Raw genomic sequence first — 21,674 nt, 5'->3', positions numbered from 1 at the left:
ACTTTCTGACAATTTGTGAATATTGACCATTTTACTTTAAAATAAAAAAAAAAATAAATATTTTACCGAATTCTGTGTGCCTCCAAATTTACATTTATATTGTGATTATCTTCATTGTGGTCTTAAAAATTGTAATTAACTATAGACATTTATTTACATGGCTGCAGTTGGTCTATTTATAATATGTTTTAGACTTAGTACTGCAAGGTAAGGTATAATTTAAATTACTATGAGAAATAAGTATGTTTTTTGTTTGGTTTTTAAAAAAAATAAATATTGATTTGTAAATTTGCATAATAAATAGTACTAGTCTAGTCGACTTCCATACTTTAAACTTTGACCTTAACTGAGGCTGCTCAACAACAGAATAATCTCATTCAATTTACTCAAGATAAATGTCATAATTTTATTATTTTAAATCATTGTATTAATATCTGTATTGTTTAGTTTACAGTCCAAATTCTATACCGAAAGACTAGAAATATAGTACGACAGTGGATGTATTAATATAAAGTGGGTGGTTAGATCTGGTTTTAATTGTGTTTCTTGCAAGGATTTTATACTTATGACGACGTTTTCTACATAATTGTACTCATTATGTGTGTCTTTGATTTACACTTATTAAGTAACAACCTCCTGCTTGTGTCGCTCATTTGGAAATTACCGATTAAAAGAGGAAGTCGTTGATATATGTTTAGCATTCTGCCTTGTTTTTCATTAGACGTTAAAGTCGCTTGGAAAGCTCAGTTCAATGCTGTAGTTGCCTTGTTTTTATATATATATGTTTTAAAGCTTGATTGTACTGTATGTTGCTGGAATTTTTCGGTTTTGTGCAAATCAAGATATTGATATTGGTAGGTTGAAGTATTGTTATAGAATATTTGGCATAGCTACAGGTAGATAATCTATGTGTATTTAATGATTTTAAGTTAGTCAAATCTGGCATTAACTTTTAAATAAGTGGTAAGGGGTTTTGTTAATACTACAGTACAGTACATAGATTTAAACGTTTTGTCTGTGCTAGAAGACGTTTCTGTTACTGTTGTAATTTTTTAAATGGTAAAATATGTAGATTTTCAAACAGATTGTAGAATCCTGTTTAAAGGCTGTTTTAATTATTTAAGTATCTTTAGCTAAAATATTAAATTCAACATGATTGTAGTGAATATAAAATTGTCCAATTATTTAATTTATAAATATATATTTTTCTTTTTATTCTAATTTTAACAAATGTTGTTTTGCCCTTTGACCTTTCCTACCACCCACATATTCATGAGCCTTGCAATAAAAGTCTGCAGAAGAATGACAACCATACTGATCACATGTTGTATCATAAAAAAAATATCCCCTTAAATTTTATTTCATCGATCATGTGATCCCATTGTTTGGATTTTTGTTGTTAATTTTGTCTATAATCCCAGAACTTAGCAACAGCATGAATTACTGTATATTTATATTTTTTAGTATTGATTATTGATTTTTATGAATATGATTTTTATATTCAAATATTATATTTATTTAGATTTTTACTGGTTTGTGTAATTTTTGTATTGTATTATGTACAGTATGTTATGTGCTCTCCTCTGGTTAAGGTGGGCACTGGACGAGTCTCCCTTTAATATTCAATGATAGGACCAATCAAGGTGCTTTAAACAGTCCTGGCTTAGTTTCATCCATCATTCAGATGATAATGTAAAACTAATTGACATTGTCGTTCGCGACAGACGTCGGCCATAATCATAATTGATATAATGATTATGATTATTATCAACATCATTATTTTTTATTTCAGTCAGTAAGATACAACTTTGATTATAAATAAATGGACCACATTTTTTTATCATCAATATTATTATTATATATTATTAATAGTAATTATACTCAATCAGTATGATCGTATTATAACATTAATATTTGAACCAGCACATTCAAAATTATCATTTTCATGATATAAATCTTAACATCACAATCAGTTTCATCATCATAATCAATTGAATATTATTCACATTGTGATTTTAATCATAATGTATATTAAAATATGTTTGCAAATAGAACAGAACTGTAGTTGTTGTTTTTATTAACATTATATTCTGTGGTGGTTTTTTAATGTAGATTTTACAGTGGCAGGAAAAACAGAATACTAACCAAATATATTTTAACCATGTTTATTAAATAATTGAAAATATTAACGTCTACACTACTGTATACAATAAAGCCCCTCCTTTGGAACCCCTACAGTATTCAAGTTACACCCTAGATAACAAATAGGTGTTTTATTTACGGTATAAGCACTACTGTAAGTACTGAAACACAACAAACAATTATAAAATGTGTTCCAAATATCATTTTATTTTCATTTTAATTTTTAAATAATATACAAAAATGTTCTTAAAATATACCAAAAGCAAGTCATTTGTTTATCATCATAATTAAAATATAACATTAATAATACTAAATACATTTTAATTTTCATAGATTGATTTCTGACGATTCCCCGCAAGACGAAGTTCCTCTTATGATGCACGAGGACGGATTTGAAAGCGAGAATGACAGTCTGACTCGAAAGGGTGTGAAGAAGCAAGGATGCTTGTCCCGCTTACTATGTTGCTCATGGGAGTGTTGTTTCTGGTAAATTTATATACACTCAACTCTCTCAAAAATGGATTACCTGAATACAAAAAAACCAAAGTCTATTTCATGCCTAGCTTACCTGGATAAACCGACAAATGTGATATTTTCCTCTCGAGCGAAATAAAAAAGTAGAAAATTCAGTGAACTCCCCTCTTCATAAATGGTACAGTCCACAAACCATGCCCTCATTTTTGGTTCGTGTAATTTTCTGTATGGCCTCCCAATGGTCCTAAATTTGTCGTTTTCAAACCAGGCTTTCTAGAAAAAAGGCATTTTGGTACAGCACAAGGAAGTGTCAGTAGAAACCCTCCTTTTGGAACCCTAATATTAAGTGGACACTTTGCTTGTAACCAATAAGTATGTTTTGAAACACTATGGCCATTCCAGTATTCAGGGGTCCCTACTGTATTGCAAATTGATTGAACATTTTCTACTTTAAATATATTGTTCCCAAAAACAGGAAAAATGAAGATTAAGAAAATCAAATTTTGAATAGGCCATTTTAAAGTTAATAAAAAAAAAATCGTTTCACTTCTAAAAAGACAAAATAAACGGTTAAATTTAACCAAAAATTCATTGGCTGGCAGCCAATTTTACTATTTTTTGCTTAAAATTTTTTTCAGGTAAATAATTTTTATGGAACATTAAAATTATTATGGAACATTAAAATGGCATAGTCAACAAAAACATATTTGACAATATATCTTTAAGTTAAATTTTGACCTTATTAATTTACTAAATTTTATAAATACATATTTTTAGTTGCTGTATATCAATAAAGAATTGTTTGACAAGAAGTAAAGAATTGCAGCCGAGGACGGTATGGCTTGGACACAAAGGACCTCATGAAGAGAAATATCCCCCAAATAAAATTCGCAATCAAAAATATAATATAATTACATTTTTACCTTTGGTAAGTAACATTTTCTCATTTACAGATAAAGCCTTGTCTACACTGTCAAACTTCATGTGACAAAAAATGTGTTGTGCCCATAAATGGACATGATGATGTCATATCACTACAATATTTGGGCATACCACTACCATATTATATAAGGTAGAGTTTTCACTCACAAACCAAATTTACAATAAATGAATATTATGTAACATTCCACAGTTGCCTGGGCTTAAATTGTCCTGCTTCTTGATAATAAATTACATAACTTAAATACTAAATCCATTAATATCTTTCTATGTCATACAGAAATTAGGATTTAAAAAACAGTGGTTTGATTTTAAACTTTTGACATTGCCTATCTATTGATTTTGGAATGATGAATATTTATCCATCAACCAATATTATTAATATTGATCTAGACTGAAGAGAATCAATACCATGACATGTGGTCTGATGCAGGGCTATACCATTGTCACATTTGGCGGTCTGTTAATCCCATTGGTGGAGCACTTTAGATTCTGTTTATAATTTAATCTATTTCTTTTAGTTACAATAAATTTTTTTATGATTGTCTTACCTAAAAATATAACAAAATCATGCATTTGAAAACAAATGGATTGGGGTATTTTCAGTAAATTATTTTTCAATTTATTGCAATTTTTTTATGCAAATTGAATACAAATATATAATAATTTTGACCTTTATTTATTTTCTTCATTTTTTAGGTATTATTCAATCAATTTAAGTATTTCCTGAATTTTTACTTTCTTCTCGTTGCTTTATCACAATTTGTACCATCACTTCGGATTGGTTATTTATACACATATTGGGCTCCACTGGTAAGTATCCACCAATGAAAATCATTGTTATATAATTATTATTACAAAATGTGTCATCATCATTAGACATAATTTTGTTCATTGTGTTTAAACATAGTTGGGTAAATATAAATTGGTTTCTAGACACCAGAAAGAAATGGCTTGCAGTAGTCCAACCCACTGTATATATATCAAATTAAAAGACCAGAAATACCAAATTATGGACCATTTTCAGTAAAAACCAGAAATGTTTGATACAATATTAATGTATTTTACAATATGTCAAACCATATTTATTTTTGTAGGGTTTTGTAATATTTGTAACTGTATGTCGGGAAGCATTGGATGATTTACGTAGGTTTCGGCGGGATAAGGAAGTAAACTCGCAAAAATACAAGAAGTTGACACGGAAGGGCATAGTAGAAGTGCCGAGCTCCGAGATTCAAGTGTCGGATTTAATATATGTCGAAAAGGTAAGATGAGTTGCATTTTTAAATTATTTTTTGAAGCTTTAAAAAAATAAAATACAATTTTAGATTTTTTTATTTAAAAAAAATTTTCTCTTTCTCACAATCTAATTTTCTTCCATTTTTTGTTTCAGAATCAAAGAGTTCCTGCTGATATGATATTTATGAGAACAACAGAGAAAAATGGTAAATAAAAGTACCCTAAACATCTATTATACAGTGAGATTAATAATAAACAATGCAATACTGTATAATACTATAGGTAAATTTACAAAATGGAAAAATAATGAAATGCTATTTCTGTAACATTAAAATCAAATCCATCTTATACAGTAGTGCATATAAAAAAAGTTTTGAAATCTCCAATCTTCTGAATTCATTTGACAGGTTCATGTTTTATAAGAACTGATCAACTTGATGGTGAGACAGACTGGAAATTGAGGCTAGCTGTCAGTCAATGTCAAGCATTACCAAAAGATGAGGTAAGAACACCATATTGTGTGCAATAAACTATGACATAAGCTGTCTAAAGCTCTGTCTACACTATCTAGTTTGATCCAAAAAAAGTGTAATGTGCCCAAATATGGTAGGGATATGACATCATCGTGTCCATATATGGGCGCATCATATTTTTTGTCGCATAAAGTTTGATAGTGTAGAGAGAGCTTTAGAATAGCAGTAAAGCAGAATGTTGCCTTCCTCTGAGCCTACTAAGAAGAGTGAAAGAGATCTATATTCAAAGATATTAAGGATAAAACTGCTTAGTCTATTTCGTGCCTAGCTTACCTGGATAAATCGACAATAGCCCTTTCTCCTCGAAGAGCGAGATATACCTCAAAAAGTAGAAATTTTCATTGAACACCCCTCTCCACAAGTGGTATAGTCCATAAACTATGCCCTTAATTTGTATCATAATTCCATACTGTAAACATGCTTTTTCTTGTAGGATATGTTCGATATAGAAGCACATGTGTTTGCAGAGAAACCACAGAAGGCAATTCATAATTTTGTGGGTACCTTCACTCGGTCTGATGGTATGACACAACAGGACCCGCTTGCAATAGAGAATACATTGTGGGCCAATACTGTAGTTGCATCAGGTAAATTTGGTGGAGTGAAGTGGTAGGGAGGTGGCAAGGGAGGGGTCAGTTATTTTTATTGACTAGAAAAACTTTTTATCACAAGTAGCAAATTAAGGCAACAAAAATGAAATTGAAATCAAAACCATTGATTGTTCACATCTTTCTATTGCATTTTCCTCTTTCTTTTAGGCACAGCCCTTGGGTTGGTCGTTTACACAGGCAGAGAATCCAGAGCCGTTATGAACACGTCCTACCCACATTCCAAGATAGGCTTACTCGACGAGGAACTCAATAACCAAACTAAAGTGCTTTTTATTGGAACATTGGTTTTATCTATAGTAATGATTGCATTAAAGGTGAATATTCAACTAATTTTTGTATGCTTGTAGGATATTGTATTTAAATGAGGTTGTCTATAGCTCTGTCTACACTATCAAACTAGTTTGACAAAAAAAGTGTGCCCAAAAATGGTAGTGATATGCCCAAATATGGTAGTGATATGACATCATCATGTCCATATATGGGCACATCACATTTTTTTGTCACATAAAGTTTGATAGTGTAGACAGAGCTTAAGATTATTATTCTAACAAGCCAATGTTGAAACATCACCTGTCAATTGTTACTGTATCTAATGTTCGAACTGTGACCAAATAATGTTCTTCTTAAAATAAGTGACAGATTGTGTATTTATTCCATTCCACCCAGAAGGGTGACTCAAAATTGTGCATACATACAGCTCGGAGGTCTCTGCAAACTCACCTACTCCGTTATGGTTTCTCCCACTTAACTGATCTTAAGCCGATTAGGTGCATTTGTTCACGCGACTCAAAATTGTCAGCTTGTATGCATGCGTATTCACGCTTCCATCCTCCAAATCCCTCTTTACTCATTTGTATAAGCTGACGCTTTCGATTCGCACGAACAAATTCGCCTAGTGGAAAAAGAGGTCTTTATATATTTCAAAATAGATTTGGCTCATTTTCTTATCATTTTATACCATTATCTAATATATTTTAGGGATTTGACGGCCCATGGTATCGTTATTTCTTCCGTTATGTTCTCCTGTTCTCTTCCATCATTCCACTCAGTCTGCGAGTGAATCTTGATATGGGTAAAATTGTTTACTCGCTGTTAATTCAACGTGACAAAGACATACCAGACACGGTGGTGAGGACGACGACAATACCGGAGGAACTTGGGCGCGTGTCTTACTTGCTCAGTGATAAGACGGGAACACTTACAGAAAATACAATGGTAAGTTTAAGGTAGTTGTGTTTTGTGTCTCTAATTCAAGTATAGTACAACCTTTGGGACACAGCTATTCAAGGACACCAGTCACTTTCTCATAAAACAAATAAGAGGAATTATATGTCCCGCTTTTCAGGGGACATCATTACACTTTGTTGAGTCCCCACTATAGGGGGTTCTACTACTGTAGTTATTTATCATAGATGAATTGAAATAAACAAATATTTAATTTAATACTAAAAATAAATCAGTTATTTTTTAAAGACTTTTAAGTTTTTAAAATAGAGTAATATGAATTTATTTATTAATTTATTTATTACCATATTTAATGAGTCTAGCCTATCCAGTTCCAGTGAAGGAATTATTAAGGGCCTTCAAAAAAACATACAAATATAAACATATAAAGTTAAGTATATAAAATCTATACATTAAAATTTAAAATCGTTGAAATGGTAAATGGATAAAAAGAAATAAAAATTTATCTAGCCAAATATCGTTTGAGTTGAAGTTTAAAACAGTTGAATACATTTTTATAAATCTTTTTTAGATATTTAAGAAACTTCACCTTGGTACAGTAGCCTTCGGTCAAGAGTCAATGGACGAGATGAGTGCTCATCTACTAACAGCGTTTTCACAAACAAAACATGGCACATCAACGCCCGGTGCTACTCCTGCCAGAAAGTCAACTACGAGACGCACCGTGGTGACCAGATGCTACGAAGCGGTCAAAGCAATCGCGCTGTGCCATAACGTGACACCGGTCTACGAAGATGATGATGTTGAGATGTCGGAGACTGTGGAAGCTGACCGCGATCAAAATGTTAATGTTGTATACCAAGCTTCTAGTCCAGATGAGGTATGTGGTCAGTCAGTCGTACCATTTCTACAATGACTATACATAAGCCTACCTTTAAAGCTCTGTCTACACTATCAAACTTTAGTGCCAAAAAATGGGATATGCCCATGTCTCTGTGCATGTTTAATTTGTAACTAGAAATTTGGCCTTTGGGCACGAGATATTACATATAGATGTTATTGAATTGAATAAAAGTGATATATATATATGGACACGATGACATCATATCACTACCATATTTAGGCATATCACTACCATATTAGGGCACATCACACATTTTTAATCAAACTAGTTTGATAGTGTAAACAGAGTTTAAAGTAGACGACCATGTTATTAAATGTGTAATCCACCAACTAGTGCAATTTAAATCTCAAATATAAATTTTTTAAACACATTTTGTTAATTCTTCTCTTTTTAAACAAACACAAATCGATATTTTTGTCATTAACTTGTCATCAATTTATCTAGGTTGCTCTTGTCTCATGGACTGAGAGCGTGGGTGTGGCTCTAGTGAAGCGTGACCTGACCACGATGCAGTTGCGTACTCCACAAGGGGAACTGATTTTATACACAATTCTCCAAATCTTCCCATTCACATCCGAGAGCAAACGAATGGGAATTATCGTTAGGGTAAACATTTCTTGAACATTCTGTAGATATTGTTAGGATATAATATTTTTATAAAACTTGATGATTAATATTTATAATAAAATTTAGTCTTGTTAGTGTTTACACTGTTGTATTTTGTTCCAAATTTTCTTTTTAGGAAGAGAAGACAGGAAGTATTTTATTTTATATGAAAGGTGCAGATACAGTAATGGGTTCTATTGTGCAGTATAATGATTGGTTGGAAGAGGAGGTGAGTGAGTCCATCAGAAATATATATCAAATATATATACAAAAAAAGATATCGGAACATAAATAAAGCACATACTTATGTAAGGGCGTGTGGCGCAGTGTCTTGGATGTTGGCCTACTGATCATGAGATCGGGAGTTCCAAGTCCAATGCTTTACGCATTGCTTGTATCCCTAGGCATGACACTTTATTTACGTTTGCTTCTCTACACCCAGGTGTATAAATGGGTACCTGGTAAGGTCAAACACAACTGTGCTAAAGCTTTGTCTACACTGTCAAACATTATGTGACCAAAAAAAATTTTTGATTTTTTGTGTGTTTTTGTATGATTACAGTGTGGAAATATGGCAAGAGAAGGCCTTCGAACTCTAGTGGTAGGCAAGAAGAAATTAACAGAAGACCAGTATAGTGATTTTGAGGTAAATACCATATTGAACATAAGTATTACAATTTATATGCAATTAGCAGAAATAAATAGATACTTATTTATACCAATTTAAAGGTAGACTGTTGATGGGGTTCAGTTAGTTTTGATTTCATTTCAAGAAATATTTATTGACCAAAAATTGTTTTATTGATTTATTTACTATGTAAAAAAAATTACAGTGAAGGGGGATGCAAATTTTAAATGTACTGCTTTTCATTTAATTTCATTTATTTGTTCGACAACATGTCCTGGGACCCCAAAAGCAACAGAGACACCATAACATATTGTCTGGGGCCTCTACAAATATTGAGATAAATGCAGGGTTAAATATCTCAACATGTTCAATTTTTAAAAACCACCTTTGCTCTATTTTTTTTTTTGACCATATTTAATGAGGGTGATCCATCCAGCAATTACTGATCATTAGGGACCCTCAGAGGTTCACAAGACAAACATATACACAAGATGCTTTACATAAACAAAGTCTTATTACAAGTCTTTGGTAGTGGAGACATGACATGTGATGGGACTTGAACCCAGGACCCTTTGAGTGGTAGCCAAGCATCATAACCACCAAGCCAGAACTCCATTCAATACTCTATTCTTAATACATAATAATATTTATCTATGTTTCTTTCTATTTCAGAGTCGTTACAACCATGCTAAGCTAAGCATGATAGACCGTGCTAGTAAAGTAGCAGCTGTTATTGAAAGCCTTGAGAGGGATATGGAGCTTCTGTGCCTGACAGGAGTTGAGGATAAGCTCCAACAAGATGTTAGGCCTACACTTGAGTTACTTCGCAATGCTGGTATCAAGGTAGGTGCTGAAAGCATAATAATAATGATAGTTCATTCTTATATAGCGTATATAAGCAAGCTCTCAATGCGTTGCACATTATTTTTGTGATCAAACACGTATGGAAACATACTCCCATAATGCAGCTAGTAATCAGCGCAAAGTTGTGTCTTGATCTAACCGGTACCTATTTTATACACCTGGGTGGAGAGAGGCACATGCAGGTGTCTTGCCTAGGACACAAGCAATGTGGTGAAAGTTGATTCGAACCCATGATCTCACGATCAGTAATCCAACGTCCAACACACTGCGCCACATGCCCTTTCAAATAAACATCGTCGTGGAAGAAACCTGACTCTTTGCATTGTTTAGACATTTAACAGCAAGTAACTCACCAATTACAAGATAGATATGCTTATAAATTAAGTCTCATTTTGGGCTTAGGAGTGAATTAACAGTCAAGAGTTACACTAGGTAAGGATTGAACCTTGGGATTAGAGGTACGTTAAACACCGAGCGACAATAACTAATACTGTATTATTTTCCATTACAGATTTGGATGTTGACAGGGGATAAGCTGGAAACAGCAACATGTATTGCAAAGAGTTCTCGTCTTGTTGGCCGTACACAAGATATATATACATTCAAAAACATAGCTAATCGGTCCGAGGCGCATCTTGAGTTGAATGCATTCCGTAAAAAGAGCGACAACGTCTTAGTTATACTCGGAGACTCTCTAGATGTAAGCCAAAACATTCCATTTGTTTTCTTTTAAAAATTAAATATTCAATAAGAGGTAATTGACCATTCCAGCACAAATATTTTCCCCTATATTGTTTTACACAATAGGTTTTAATTATGTAATATATTAGTAAATTATATTTACAGGAAATGTAACTGTAGCTTGACCAATGCAGGGTCAAGAACAATAGGGAAAGATAATATTTAAACCCATAACATGCCATATAGAGATGTTATATTTTATATTACTCTAATTTTTATTTTATTTACCTTATTTATAGAGGGTTACCCTAAACCGTGTATGCTGACAATCAAAGGGCCCTCTTGATGAGTTATGATAAGTGTCTGTGTGTGACAGTGGCTGTTTGTATACTAGTACATTGGGATAACCCCATACTGGTCTTGAAAGATGTTCTTTAAAGTGCACATGAGCCAGATATGTACATAGGAAAATTGTGTGTCACATATGTACAGTATCTATCACACTTGCACAACATTGTGTAAAAACTCCATAGTTCTGCTAGGTGATTTTAGAAATTGTGAAATGTTTAAACAAAAAAAAATGTTTGCACCTCATATAATTTCATTTCTTCAGGTTTGTTTACGTTATTACGAACATGAATTTATGGAATTAGCCGTACAGTGTCCTGCGGTTGTTGTATGTCGATGTTCTCCGACGCAAAAAGCTAGTATTGTCCATTTAATTAGGACCCACACAGGCAAGAGAACATGTGCAATAGGTGAGTTGCAAATTGTCTTTATTGGAACTTAATTGTATTCATTATTTGTGTGAAAATATGTTTATTGTGTGGCAGGCTGTAGTATTGATCCTTGTTATATAGAGGGCAGTAAACTCTTTTGATGATCAGAGCCATATATATAAAGAGTTACGATGTACAGAAGTACTTGCAGCAAAGAATAATTGCGTGCACATATGCTAGTACATTTTAAAGTTTGATTGATTTTGGAATGAAACATCTCATAACTACGTCCTATTAATAACAATTGTGTAATATTTTTAATTCATAATGTATGCTTTGCTGACTAAAAAAGTAATACAGTGTTGTGGACATATTTGTAAACTTAAAAAGGTATGAATAATATTAAATAATAAAGGCAAATTATCACAAATGAAATGATGAATGAGTCTCTAAAATTTCATAATGTGGTGGCGCAGTTTGCGTCAAAACGGCTTCTAATCTACTGTTGTAACTCTTTACATATGGCTCTTTTTGAGGATAAAGTATATTTATTTAATTTCAAAATGCATTTAATAGGGAGTTCACTGTATGAAATCATTTGTCCAGTTTTGGAAGTATTGACTCCATTTCTTTTGATAAATACCATTAGCACCATAAAGTTGCATACTTTATAATGAGCAATTTAGATCACTAAGAATCTCACACCAGCCTACATTCTAAAAAATGATGATATTGGACACTAACACTTCGACTACCTACCTTTAGGCACAAGTCAGTGTACTATTGCATGGCATAGTAACCATTTGCCTTTTTGACATTTCATTTCTTGGGCATTAAATACTTCCCTGCCTGCTACCATCCCAGCTATTTTCAATCCAACATAGAGAATGGCTTGGTGGTATGAGATATTTGGCTATACCAACCCTTGGATTCTTGGTTCAAATCTTATCTGATGTCATAATTTATTATCTTGTGTTTATGTTTGTCCTGTGTGAATGCATCCAGAGAAATCTTTGGCAATTTGCCAAAATAAAATAATAATAAGAATTTAATATTTTTTTATTCTGAAATTCCTTTTATTCATTATTAATAATTTTCTGTTGAACTGATGTTTATAATGGTTTTAATACCTTATCATCATATAAACATCTGTTTTTTAAATCCATGTGGTGAAACACATGTTTATTGGCTTTGTTCACCAGACCAGCCCATGTGTGAATTTACAACTTAATTTTCAGACACTCATGTAAAATGTTTACAGTTTCTGGGTGCCATATCTCACAATACTAGTAGTGGTAATCTAGCTTGGTGGTTTACCTGCAATTATAAGGTCCCTGGTTCAAATCTATATGTCTATAGTTTAAAATCTATATATTTCTATACTATGTATAGTTTGGTTAATGTAAGTTGTAATAACTAAATAGTGTCCTACTGGATTTTCTCATTCCCCATGCTTTAGAATATATATGTTTTTTATGAGTGGCCTCGCTGATGAAATAATATATAATTAAGCGTAAGTTTTTTATCACTCATGTTCATTAACAAATCCTGTCATGTTGATTCCAAAAATATTTAATTGACGTCATCCTAAATATAGATGAGAACATTTTATCAGACATGTTTAAATTAATCAACATCGTGACATCCTAAATATTGATAGTTGAGAACGTTTTAGCGGACCTTTTTCATAACATGAATTACTGTATAATTGTTTGCATGTTTAGTTTTGTTTCCTCAAATACGATTTCATGATTTAAATCTTTTAATCAGCGCCGATTAATCCGAAGGATGAGTCTATTTTAATAAGATTCAGCTGTTAAATTTTATAAACACGTGTTTTGTTCGGATATAGCTCTCATTAATATTATAATTTGGAGACGAAGAAATTAAAATGTAGACCAGTTAGTGGCACCAATGCCAAAATAGATGTTGTTTATACGTATTGATATTGATCTTTTCCTGCACTCCAGCATTGAAATTTGAGTAATTAGGGATTCACCCCAATATTTGTGTACAGACCGGGCCGGCTATTTACTGTACACTCATTTCTTCCTTGAGGAAGAACTTGAGGCTTAATTAAAACAGGAAAATCAACAATTTTAATTCAATTTGAGTTTCATTTTTGCAAGAATGTCCGTCTTCCAGGTTTCTTGTCTCTCCATGGTCTCACCATTTTTTTTGTTATTGTCTGGTTCGAATCTCCCTTAGTGTTCTTGCCTTTTTTTTATGTTTATACTGGGTCTGTGACTTCGTCTGTCAAAGACTGGATTCCCATAGGGCTGTGAGTGACAGTGACTGTGTGTACTAGTACACTAGTAACCCCCTACTCATCTCGAAAGATGCATTAGGTTCTGTATTAAGTGCACATGAGCTAGATGTGTACACTTAACCTACGGTTTATAGTCCTTATCCAGTCCATTCTACCACCAGAACCATGGAGCAAGTGAGCCTTGAACCCTTGCCAATGTTATGGCTATTTAATTACAGTACCACTCCACTGCTCAGCCACTCACTCGCTAAAATATTTGTTTTTGTCTTCAAATTGTCGTCCTTTCTGACTGGTAGAAAGCTATGCTCAATTTATATCATAAATGATATTTAGTTTAAAAATAACTATCCCACCCAAAACCCACAGTGTGAGCCATAAAGAAACTCCATACTTGTAATATTTTCCAGTGGATAAATAAAAGCTTTAGTTCACACTTGGCAATGCTACAAAACCTGTTTACCAGCTGTAAAATTGAATTCCCATGTTGATTGTGTGAACTCGTTTAATTATAAACATTTTCAACTCATATGAACCCTGTTGTGTTTTGTCGCCCAGATCAAAAATCAAAGAAATTGCCTTATGGTAATGTTTTTTCCAAACTACCATACAAAATGATATTGCCAAGTAAAAAAAAATGAAATATTAATAATAACAACTGTAATTTGATCAAACATTGTTTATTTTTTGACAAATTTCCAAGTATTTTCGATACAATGGTAAATTTGTCTTTTAGATGTTGGTGACAATCCATTTGCAAGACAAATATAGCACACAAGACTTGATACATACTTTCCAAATATTTTGATGAAATAAAACTGAAAGAAACAAAAGGAAACAATCAACATAGGTTAAATATTAATCTTAATTAAGTAATTAATTGCAGTTGAATACAGCTGAAATTTGTGAATCTAAAATATTTTTTCGTTCCTTAAAAGTTGACAAAAATGAAACCAGGTCAGTTTAATTGCCTCAAACTTTACTCTTAAATTAAAATAATAAAATGTGTGCAGCACTTTACTGTATATTAAATTACATTATTTATTTGGATAGAAATAGTACCCACGTATGTGCAGTACACCAGCACTAATATACTATACTAGGGTATATGAAAATGTAATGGTGTAGGCCTACTAGTGTAGTACAGTACTGTACTCCTTTTTTTTTTTAAACACTCCTTCTTACCTATAATACTATTATCCATAGAAAACCCATAGAAACCCAGCTACCCTAGCTGAGAAATTTACAATGAAAATACAATGAAAATAGGTTCAATTTGTTTAGTCTTTCATTGACAAAATGGTTGCAAATATTTCTCATTTATATAGTGTATATTCACCCAGTAATTATATCCAGTCAACCATTAAAAACTTTATTTGAGTTCTATTTATAATCTACTATGAGAAGCATGGCTACAATAGAGGCTTTTAACAGATTTTAAGAGATTATTGTTGATTTTAACAGCTTAAATTTCAGCCAAATCAATTATGTACCATCTACTGCAATTATTTGAATTTTAAGTGTTTACTATGTATGTCGAAAAAATGGTTAGGTTTCATTTAAGAGTTTTGAAGGAGGATTAGTGTTTGCTAAAGTTTTTATCCATTACATTTAAAGGAAATCTCTATTGATAGGTTATACTTTACTTGTTTATTTTTATCTTTATAAAGTTTGCACTTCTGAAAAACTTTTAGTTCAGTTACTGGATATTACCATTTGATTTAGGTGTAATCCCATCTCTAAACACAGGATTGGATAAGCTTATACTCAAGGGCCAAAATGGCTTATCAGCCCATTACCCACTTGAATTAGTTTTGTATTAGTAGGCCTACAAATACATCTTTCTTTCTTTTAAAAAATACAAAAATACTCATGGATCAGGATCCGATGTGGTTGAAGTGCTAGTTCTCTCCTTTTACAGATTAAATGAACTTTAGGAACTACTTTTGATATCTATTTTGACTATTTTCGATCCTCCCCTGTGCATAACAGTAGGGTCGCATAGAGAAAGAATGTTGGAATCTTTAAAAAAAGACATTTTATTGACACACTACATAGTGCTTTGGTCTCAATCTTGAAGCAACATTTTTAGACATAAATGTTATTGCTTATTCATAAAACATAGTGTCAAGGGGGTAGAGTTAACATTTCTTCCCAGATGTGTGGATGCAAAGTGTGCTATAAATCAAAAAAGGAAAAACAAAAGTATATAGTGCTTAATTTGAAGTCAAAGCTCTATCACCTTTATGGTTGAAGAAATGCGGCTAGTATGTGACTTGATGTTATTTGCTTTCTACTCTTGACAGATTTATATATATATTTTTGAAAAATGCTATATTTTTTTTGTCTATAGACAAATCCCACATTTTGTTATCATAGTTGTTTGCTATGCTATATTTAATTTTGTAGACTTTGATAAATAACATGATCCGCTGAAAACAATGTTTAAGTATAAAAATGCTTTTCTGAATTGACCATCTTGTATGATCTTTGATTAATTAATCCATTGTAAAATCATCCTTTATTTCAAATAAAAACATAAGAATGTAACATTGAACAAACATCCCAGGTTACAGCTTAGAGGACCAACCATATGCAGGCAAAACAAATAAAAAACAATAATGTAGGTGTTGGTATCGTTGGAAAGGTTGGCATTTTTATTATTCTTAAGCTCTGTCTACAATATAAAACTACCAAATATGGTAGTGACAAATACAAACGACTTTAAAAAAAGGCATATACTTCAGATTGTTATAACAAATTACAGTTAAAAATTACATTATTAGGGAACAATTTTCCAAAGTCGGTTTAAAGTGGGCATTCCATATGGTATATGGTTATGATCAATATTGAAATGTCATTAAATTAATTATAATCGCCACTATTACACCCTACAGTACTTTCCTGGAGCCTTCATTTGAAGTCTACTGTATATACAAAAGATTTGTTCTACCACCAGAATTATGGTTTAGAGGATATTGATCCGATATTGTTACTTTGGCTTATACTGCTAGTGTCATAACCGCTTGGCCACTAGACTTAACTAATATAAAATCATTACCACATTCACATAGCATCAAACTGTGTCAGACAGGGCATTACACCATGAGAATAAATGTCATTTTTTATATCTCGTCTGGCCATGCGATACCATAAATCTGTACTCAATTAAACTGATCTGTCAAGATGTAAAACCTGGAGGTGCAAAGAATAAACACATGTGGACACGTAATGAAACATGCTAAAGCTCTGTTTACACTATCAAACTAGCTTGATGTGCCCAAATATGGTAGTGATATTCCCAAATATGGTAGTGATATGACATCATAATGTCCATGTATGGGCACATCACATTGTTGTCACATAAAGTGTAGACAGAGCTTTAGAATAAGACTTATAAAAAACCTAGAGGTGCAAAGAATAAACACATGTGGACACGTAGCAAAACATGCAAACATTGTTAATTTATACCAGAAAGATTTCATAATAGAATAATTAACAGATAATTATGAAGGATGTTATAATAATGAATAAATTAATTGTTCAAAGGTCAAACATGATGCTCAATTGATTTAGTAAATTCTATAAACTGAAAATTTTGTTGAATAATACATTTTACTATATAAAATCTACACTGTTTTTTCCATTTTTCATAAATTGATCAAATTTTCTGTATCTTGCCCAACCTAAATATAATCAAATCAACAATTTCCTGCTCGTATCTGGGGCGGAAGGGTTGGGATTCCATGTGCTATAAACAATCTATTTTCAATACTATTTTGGAATAAATCTTTTATTTCAATTTCCCTTCAATAAAATAATTAAGCAGTGTATTGTATTAGTTGCTGTACTATACTGTAATAATTGGTCAGATGTTTTGCCCTATTCTGATGTAATTTGTACTTTATATTAAGTACATTGAGAATACTTGCGAAAAAAAGTAATTCTCAAATGGGAGTCAAACCCATGACCTTCAGAACACTAGGCTGGCGTAATAATTCAGTAATAACTACATGCATGGCTTACTGTACTAATATATATAGTTTACAGGGAATTTTTAAGTTACTTTTTTTTCATTTTCTTAAATTAATCTCAGTTTTGCTTGGATTTTTACATCCGTATTCATGTTATTTGTAAATTGATAGGATTATGATTTCATCGTTTATGTTCTTGGATCTCTCTTTGATTTCCTTTCTTATTTCCTGTTGCTATAATTACTAAGCTTAACATTAAAACATGCTGAGTATGTTTAATGTACATTTCTTGCATAACTGGACAAATTATCAATAATCATATAATTTATTGACTTAACCACATAGGGTAGGGTCCAGTCAAACAAGTTAAACAAAACATCTTAAAATTAAAAACAACCAACATATAATCAAATCATATTACAGGATACAAGAAACTTTATTTGTCTTCGTAAAAAATAAAGAAAAAAATAAAAGTTACATAACATAAAATGAACTAAAAAATGACAGGATTAGGATATTCTTTGTGATGTCTCTTTTGGAATAAATAAAAATAGAAAACTGTAAAATAAATTGTAAAATAAATAAATATATTTAACCCAAATTTAACCTATTTTTAGATCAAACATTTTTCTCAAATGTTGTCAGAACATATTACTGGATGAACTTTACTGTATGTACTTTCACCTATATAGTATAGTACCCTAATATGTTGAAGAAAAATTATTTAAGTTCATTAAAAGTTAAAATAGAATTTCATTTTCTACATAATTTAATGTTATATTCAGAGATTTTAATTTATATTATAAAAAAAGGATTCTTTTGTAATGTTTTGTGTTTTTGAAAGAAAGTAGATGCTTATTTGATTGTTGTCTTTTAACATTTTACCTCAACTGTGTTTGTTTTCATAGGTGACGGTGGCAATGATGTTAGTATGATTCAGGCAGCTAATGTAGGCGTTGGTATCGTTGGAAAGGTTGGCGTTTTTATTATTCTAAAGCTCTGTCTACACTATGAAACTAGTTTGACAAAAAAGTGTTATGTGCCCAAATATGGTAGTAATAGGCTTAAATATGGTAGTGATATGACATCATCATGATGTCCATATATGGGCACATCACATTTTGTTGTCACATAAAGTTTGATAGTAGACAAGGCTTTACAAGCAAACTAAATAAATGTATCAATGCCAGAAGCAACCCCACTATATTTTTGTGTTTAATGCAACCCCACCATGGTGGTAGAACGAGTCTTCTCGGATAAGGACTATAAACCGTAGGTTCAGTGTACACAACTAGCTCGTGTGCACTTAAAAAAACCTAGTACATCTTTCGAGACGAGTAGGGGGTTACCACAGTGTATTAGTACATCACAGCCACTGATTATAACTGGGCCCTCTGGGAGACCAGTCTTTGACTAAAGAGGTCGCCCAGTATAAATAAATAAAATATTTCAATTCATTCATATAATAGGTAGATCTAGACAGGAGGACGAGTTTTTGAGAATTGCAACAATGCAAAAGATAGAATTAGTTTGCATTCAGCACTTACAATTCTTAGGTCCTGAGCTGTCTCTATTTCAAAATCTGGGACCTATCACTTCTCACCCCCACATAAAAATCTTTTTAATGATGTGTTAAAGAGAAAGCCATTTATTTAGTTTTCAATGATTTATTTTATTTAGGAAGGAAAACATGCGTCATTGGCCGCAGACTTCTCTATCACCCAATTCAAACACCTTGGATCTCTCTTGATTGTTCATGGACGCAACAGTTACAAACGCTCGGCTGCGCTTAGTCAGTTTGTCATGCATAGAGGTTTGATCATCTCCACAATGCAGGCCATCTTTTCTTCCGTGTTTTATTTTTCTTCAGTCGCACTTTATCAAGGGATTCTGACAGTAGGGTAGGTTTAAAATCTTCATTATTTAAGTAAAAATCTAAGTAACTCGCCAAATGCAGGATGGATATTAAACTACAGTATATCTTGCTTATAAACCAAGTCTCATTTGAGGCTTAGGGAGTGGAGTTGAAAGGGTTATGCCATTAGGTCAGAATTGAACCCTGGACCTTGGGATTGGAAGGAAGGCATCTTAACCACCAAGCTACAGGTACTTGATGGTTCCAATTTGGACGAGCAGTATGTTCCACTCTCCCCTGGTCCATTCCCATGGCAATCTGCAAGCTAACATAGAGGTCCAGATTGAAATGCACCCACAGTTTCCTAAGCTCTGTCTACACTATCAAACTTAATGTGTGAAAAAAATGTGATGTGCCGATATATTGACAAGATGATGTCATATCACTACCACATCACACTTTTTAAGTTTATCAAACTAGTTGATAGTGTACACAGAGCTTTACATTTTGTATCAAATTGTGTATAATTTCCTGAAATAATGCAAAGTATATAATTATACAGTATAATAAGTTTTCATTGTTTTTTATTATCAAATATAATGGCAAAGTTTATCATTCAGCTTCCTTTCAATCCAACATAGTTTGTATTTTCTGTATCAAATGTCTTTGAAATGCAGAGATTAGACATTTTACAATTTATCTTAAGCTCTGTCTACACTATCAAACTTTATGTGACAAAAAATGTGATGTGCCCATATATGGACATGATGATGTCATATCACTACCATATTTGAACATATCACTACCATATTTGGCCACATCACACTTTCTTGTCAAAATAGTTTGATAGTGTAGACAGAGCTTTACACACTTTTACACACGACATATGCACGGCACATAGTTTTACAAATTGGTAGTTTTTGCTGTTTTACTGATATTATACTTTTGGTTATGTTTTAAGTTTCATTCATTTTCACTAGGTATGTAACTGCATACACTATGTTACCAGTATTCTTACTTGTGCTGGATCAAGATGTTAATGCTGAGACTGCAATGCTTTATCCAGAATTATATAAAGATTTATTAAAGGTAATATCTAATATCATAATTTGTTTACATGATAAATTATGGTATCCTGATCTGCATACAACTAACTCCACTAAACGATCACTGCAATTCAAAGCCATACTATTATGTTAAAGATGTATTGTCCCCCAAAATCATGAAATCATTAAAATCGGACTTTGAATAGGCCATTTTGCAGTTTTAATGAAGTTGTTCACTTCCATAAGAAAAAAAACGGGAGAAAAAAATTATTTCACCTATAAAAAGACAAAATAAACAGTTAAATTACCCAAAAACTCATTGTCTTCCAGACAATATGACCATTTTTTGCTTTAAATTACATTTTTCTCAGGTAAATACATTTTTTTCAGACCCAATTTTTTGTGAGAGTGAATAACTATTATGTGACATTAAAATAACATATTCAACAAAAAAATTTAAAAAAATATTTTTTTAGGGGGACAATATATCTTTTAAATGAACATCAAATGTAGGTTTTGACATATAATAAAATAAACCTGCCTAAAGTTGTCTTTAATTGGAGAAAGACTGGTTTATTTCACTAATTAATTTCACTAATTCTTTAAAAAAATTGATTGATTTTTTATTTTATTTTTTTTCATTACTCTCAGGGTCGTGAGTTATCCTTTAAGATGTTCTTTATATGGGTGTTAATTAGTATATTTCAAGGGGGCGCTATAATGTATGGCGCCCTCTGGCTGTTTAGCGGTGAGTTCATCCACATTGTCGCAATCTCGTTCACCGCGTTAATCATCACTGAGTTATTAATGGTTGCGTTGACGATACGTACCTGGCATTGGCTGATGGCGGTCGCGGAGTTGCTCAGTTTGTGTGTGTATGTTGCGTCGTTGTTCATATTTGATGAATATTTTGGTAAGTACTGTATTATATTATATATATACTTATTAATTATTATAATGATGTTGTAAAGAAAACCATCACACTCAAGATTAGCTAGCTTGCCTTTC

The 21,674-nt window shown here is 32.1% G+C and overlaps 1 protein-coding gene across 3 annotated transcripts in view; it reads left to right on the top strand.

The window, feature by feature from the left end:
• Positions 1-21,674, top strand: part of LOC144850653 (putative phospholipid-transporting ATPase IIB) — a 28,848-nt gene that overhangs the window by 4,642 nt on the left and 2,532 nt on the right. For 2 of the 3 annotated variants that reach the window (XM_078708002.1, XM_078708003.1), the window contains exons 2-21: positions 2,476-2,628; positions 3,394-3,544; positions 4,255-4,368; positions 4,653-4,820; positions 4,949-5,000; positions 5,202-5,296; positions 5,761-5,914; positions 6,086-6,252; positions 6,917-7,153; positions 7,695-8,003; positions 8,472-8,633; positions 8,770-8,862; positions 9,196-9,279; positions 9,934-10,104; positions 10,637-10,825; positions 11,420-11,564; positions 18,674-18,738; positions 19,446-19,666; positions 20,601-20,709; positions 21,318-21,579. In XM_078708002.1, coding sequence (XP_078564128.1) covers positions 2,476-2,628; positions 3,394-3,544; positions 4,255-4,368; positions 4,653-4,820; positions 4,949-5,000; positions 5,202-5,296; positions 5,761-5,914; positions 6,086-6,252; positions 6,917-7,153; positions 7,695-8,003; positions 8,472-8,633; positions 8,770-8,862; positions 9,196-9,279; positions 9,934-10,104; positions 10,637-10,825; positions 11,420-11,564; positions 18,674-18,738; positions 19,446-19,666; positions 20,601-20,709; positions 21,318-21,579 — 3,101 coding nt within the window. Of the gene's footprint in view, positions 1-823; positions 855-2,475; positions 2,629-3,393; positions 3,545-4,254; positions 4,369-4,652; positions 4,821-4,948; positions 5,001-5,201; positions 5,297-5,760; positions 5,915-6,085; positions 6,253-6,916; positions 7,154-7,694; positions 8,004-8,471; positions 8,634-8,769; positions 8,863-9,195; positions 9,280-9,933; positions 10,105-10,636; positions 10,826-11,419; positions 11,565-18,673; positions 18,739-19,445; positions 19,667-20,600; positions 20,710-21,317; positions 21,580-21,674 lie in introns of those variants that run through there. The other variant, XM_078708004.1, reaches the window with a different exon arrangement.

Source organism: Antedon bifida, chromosome 8, assembly GCF_963402885.1.
Source record: "Antedon bifida chromosome 8, ecAntBifi1.1, whole genome shotgun sequence".
In the NCBI taxonomy this organism is placed as follows: Eukaryota; Metazoa; Echinodermata; class Crinoidea; order Comatulida; family Antedonidae; genus Antedon; species Antedon bifida.
The sequence above is the reverse complement of the archived record's forward strand: the minus strand, read 5'-3'. Positions and strand labels throughout refer to the sequence as shown.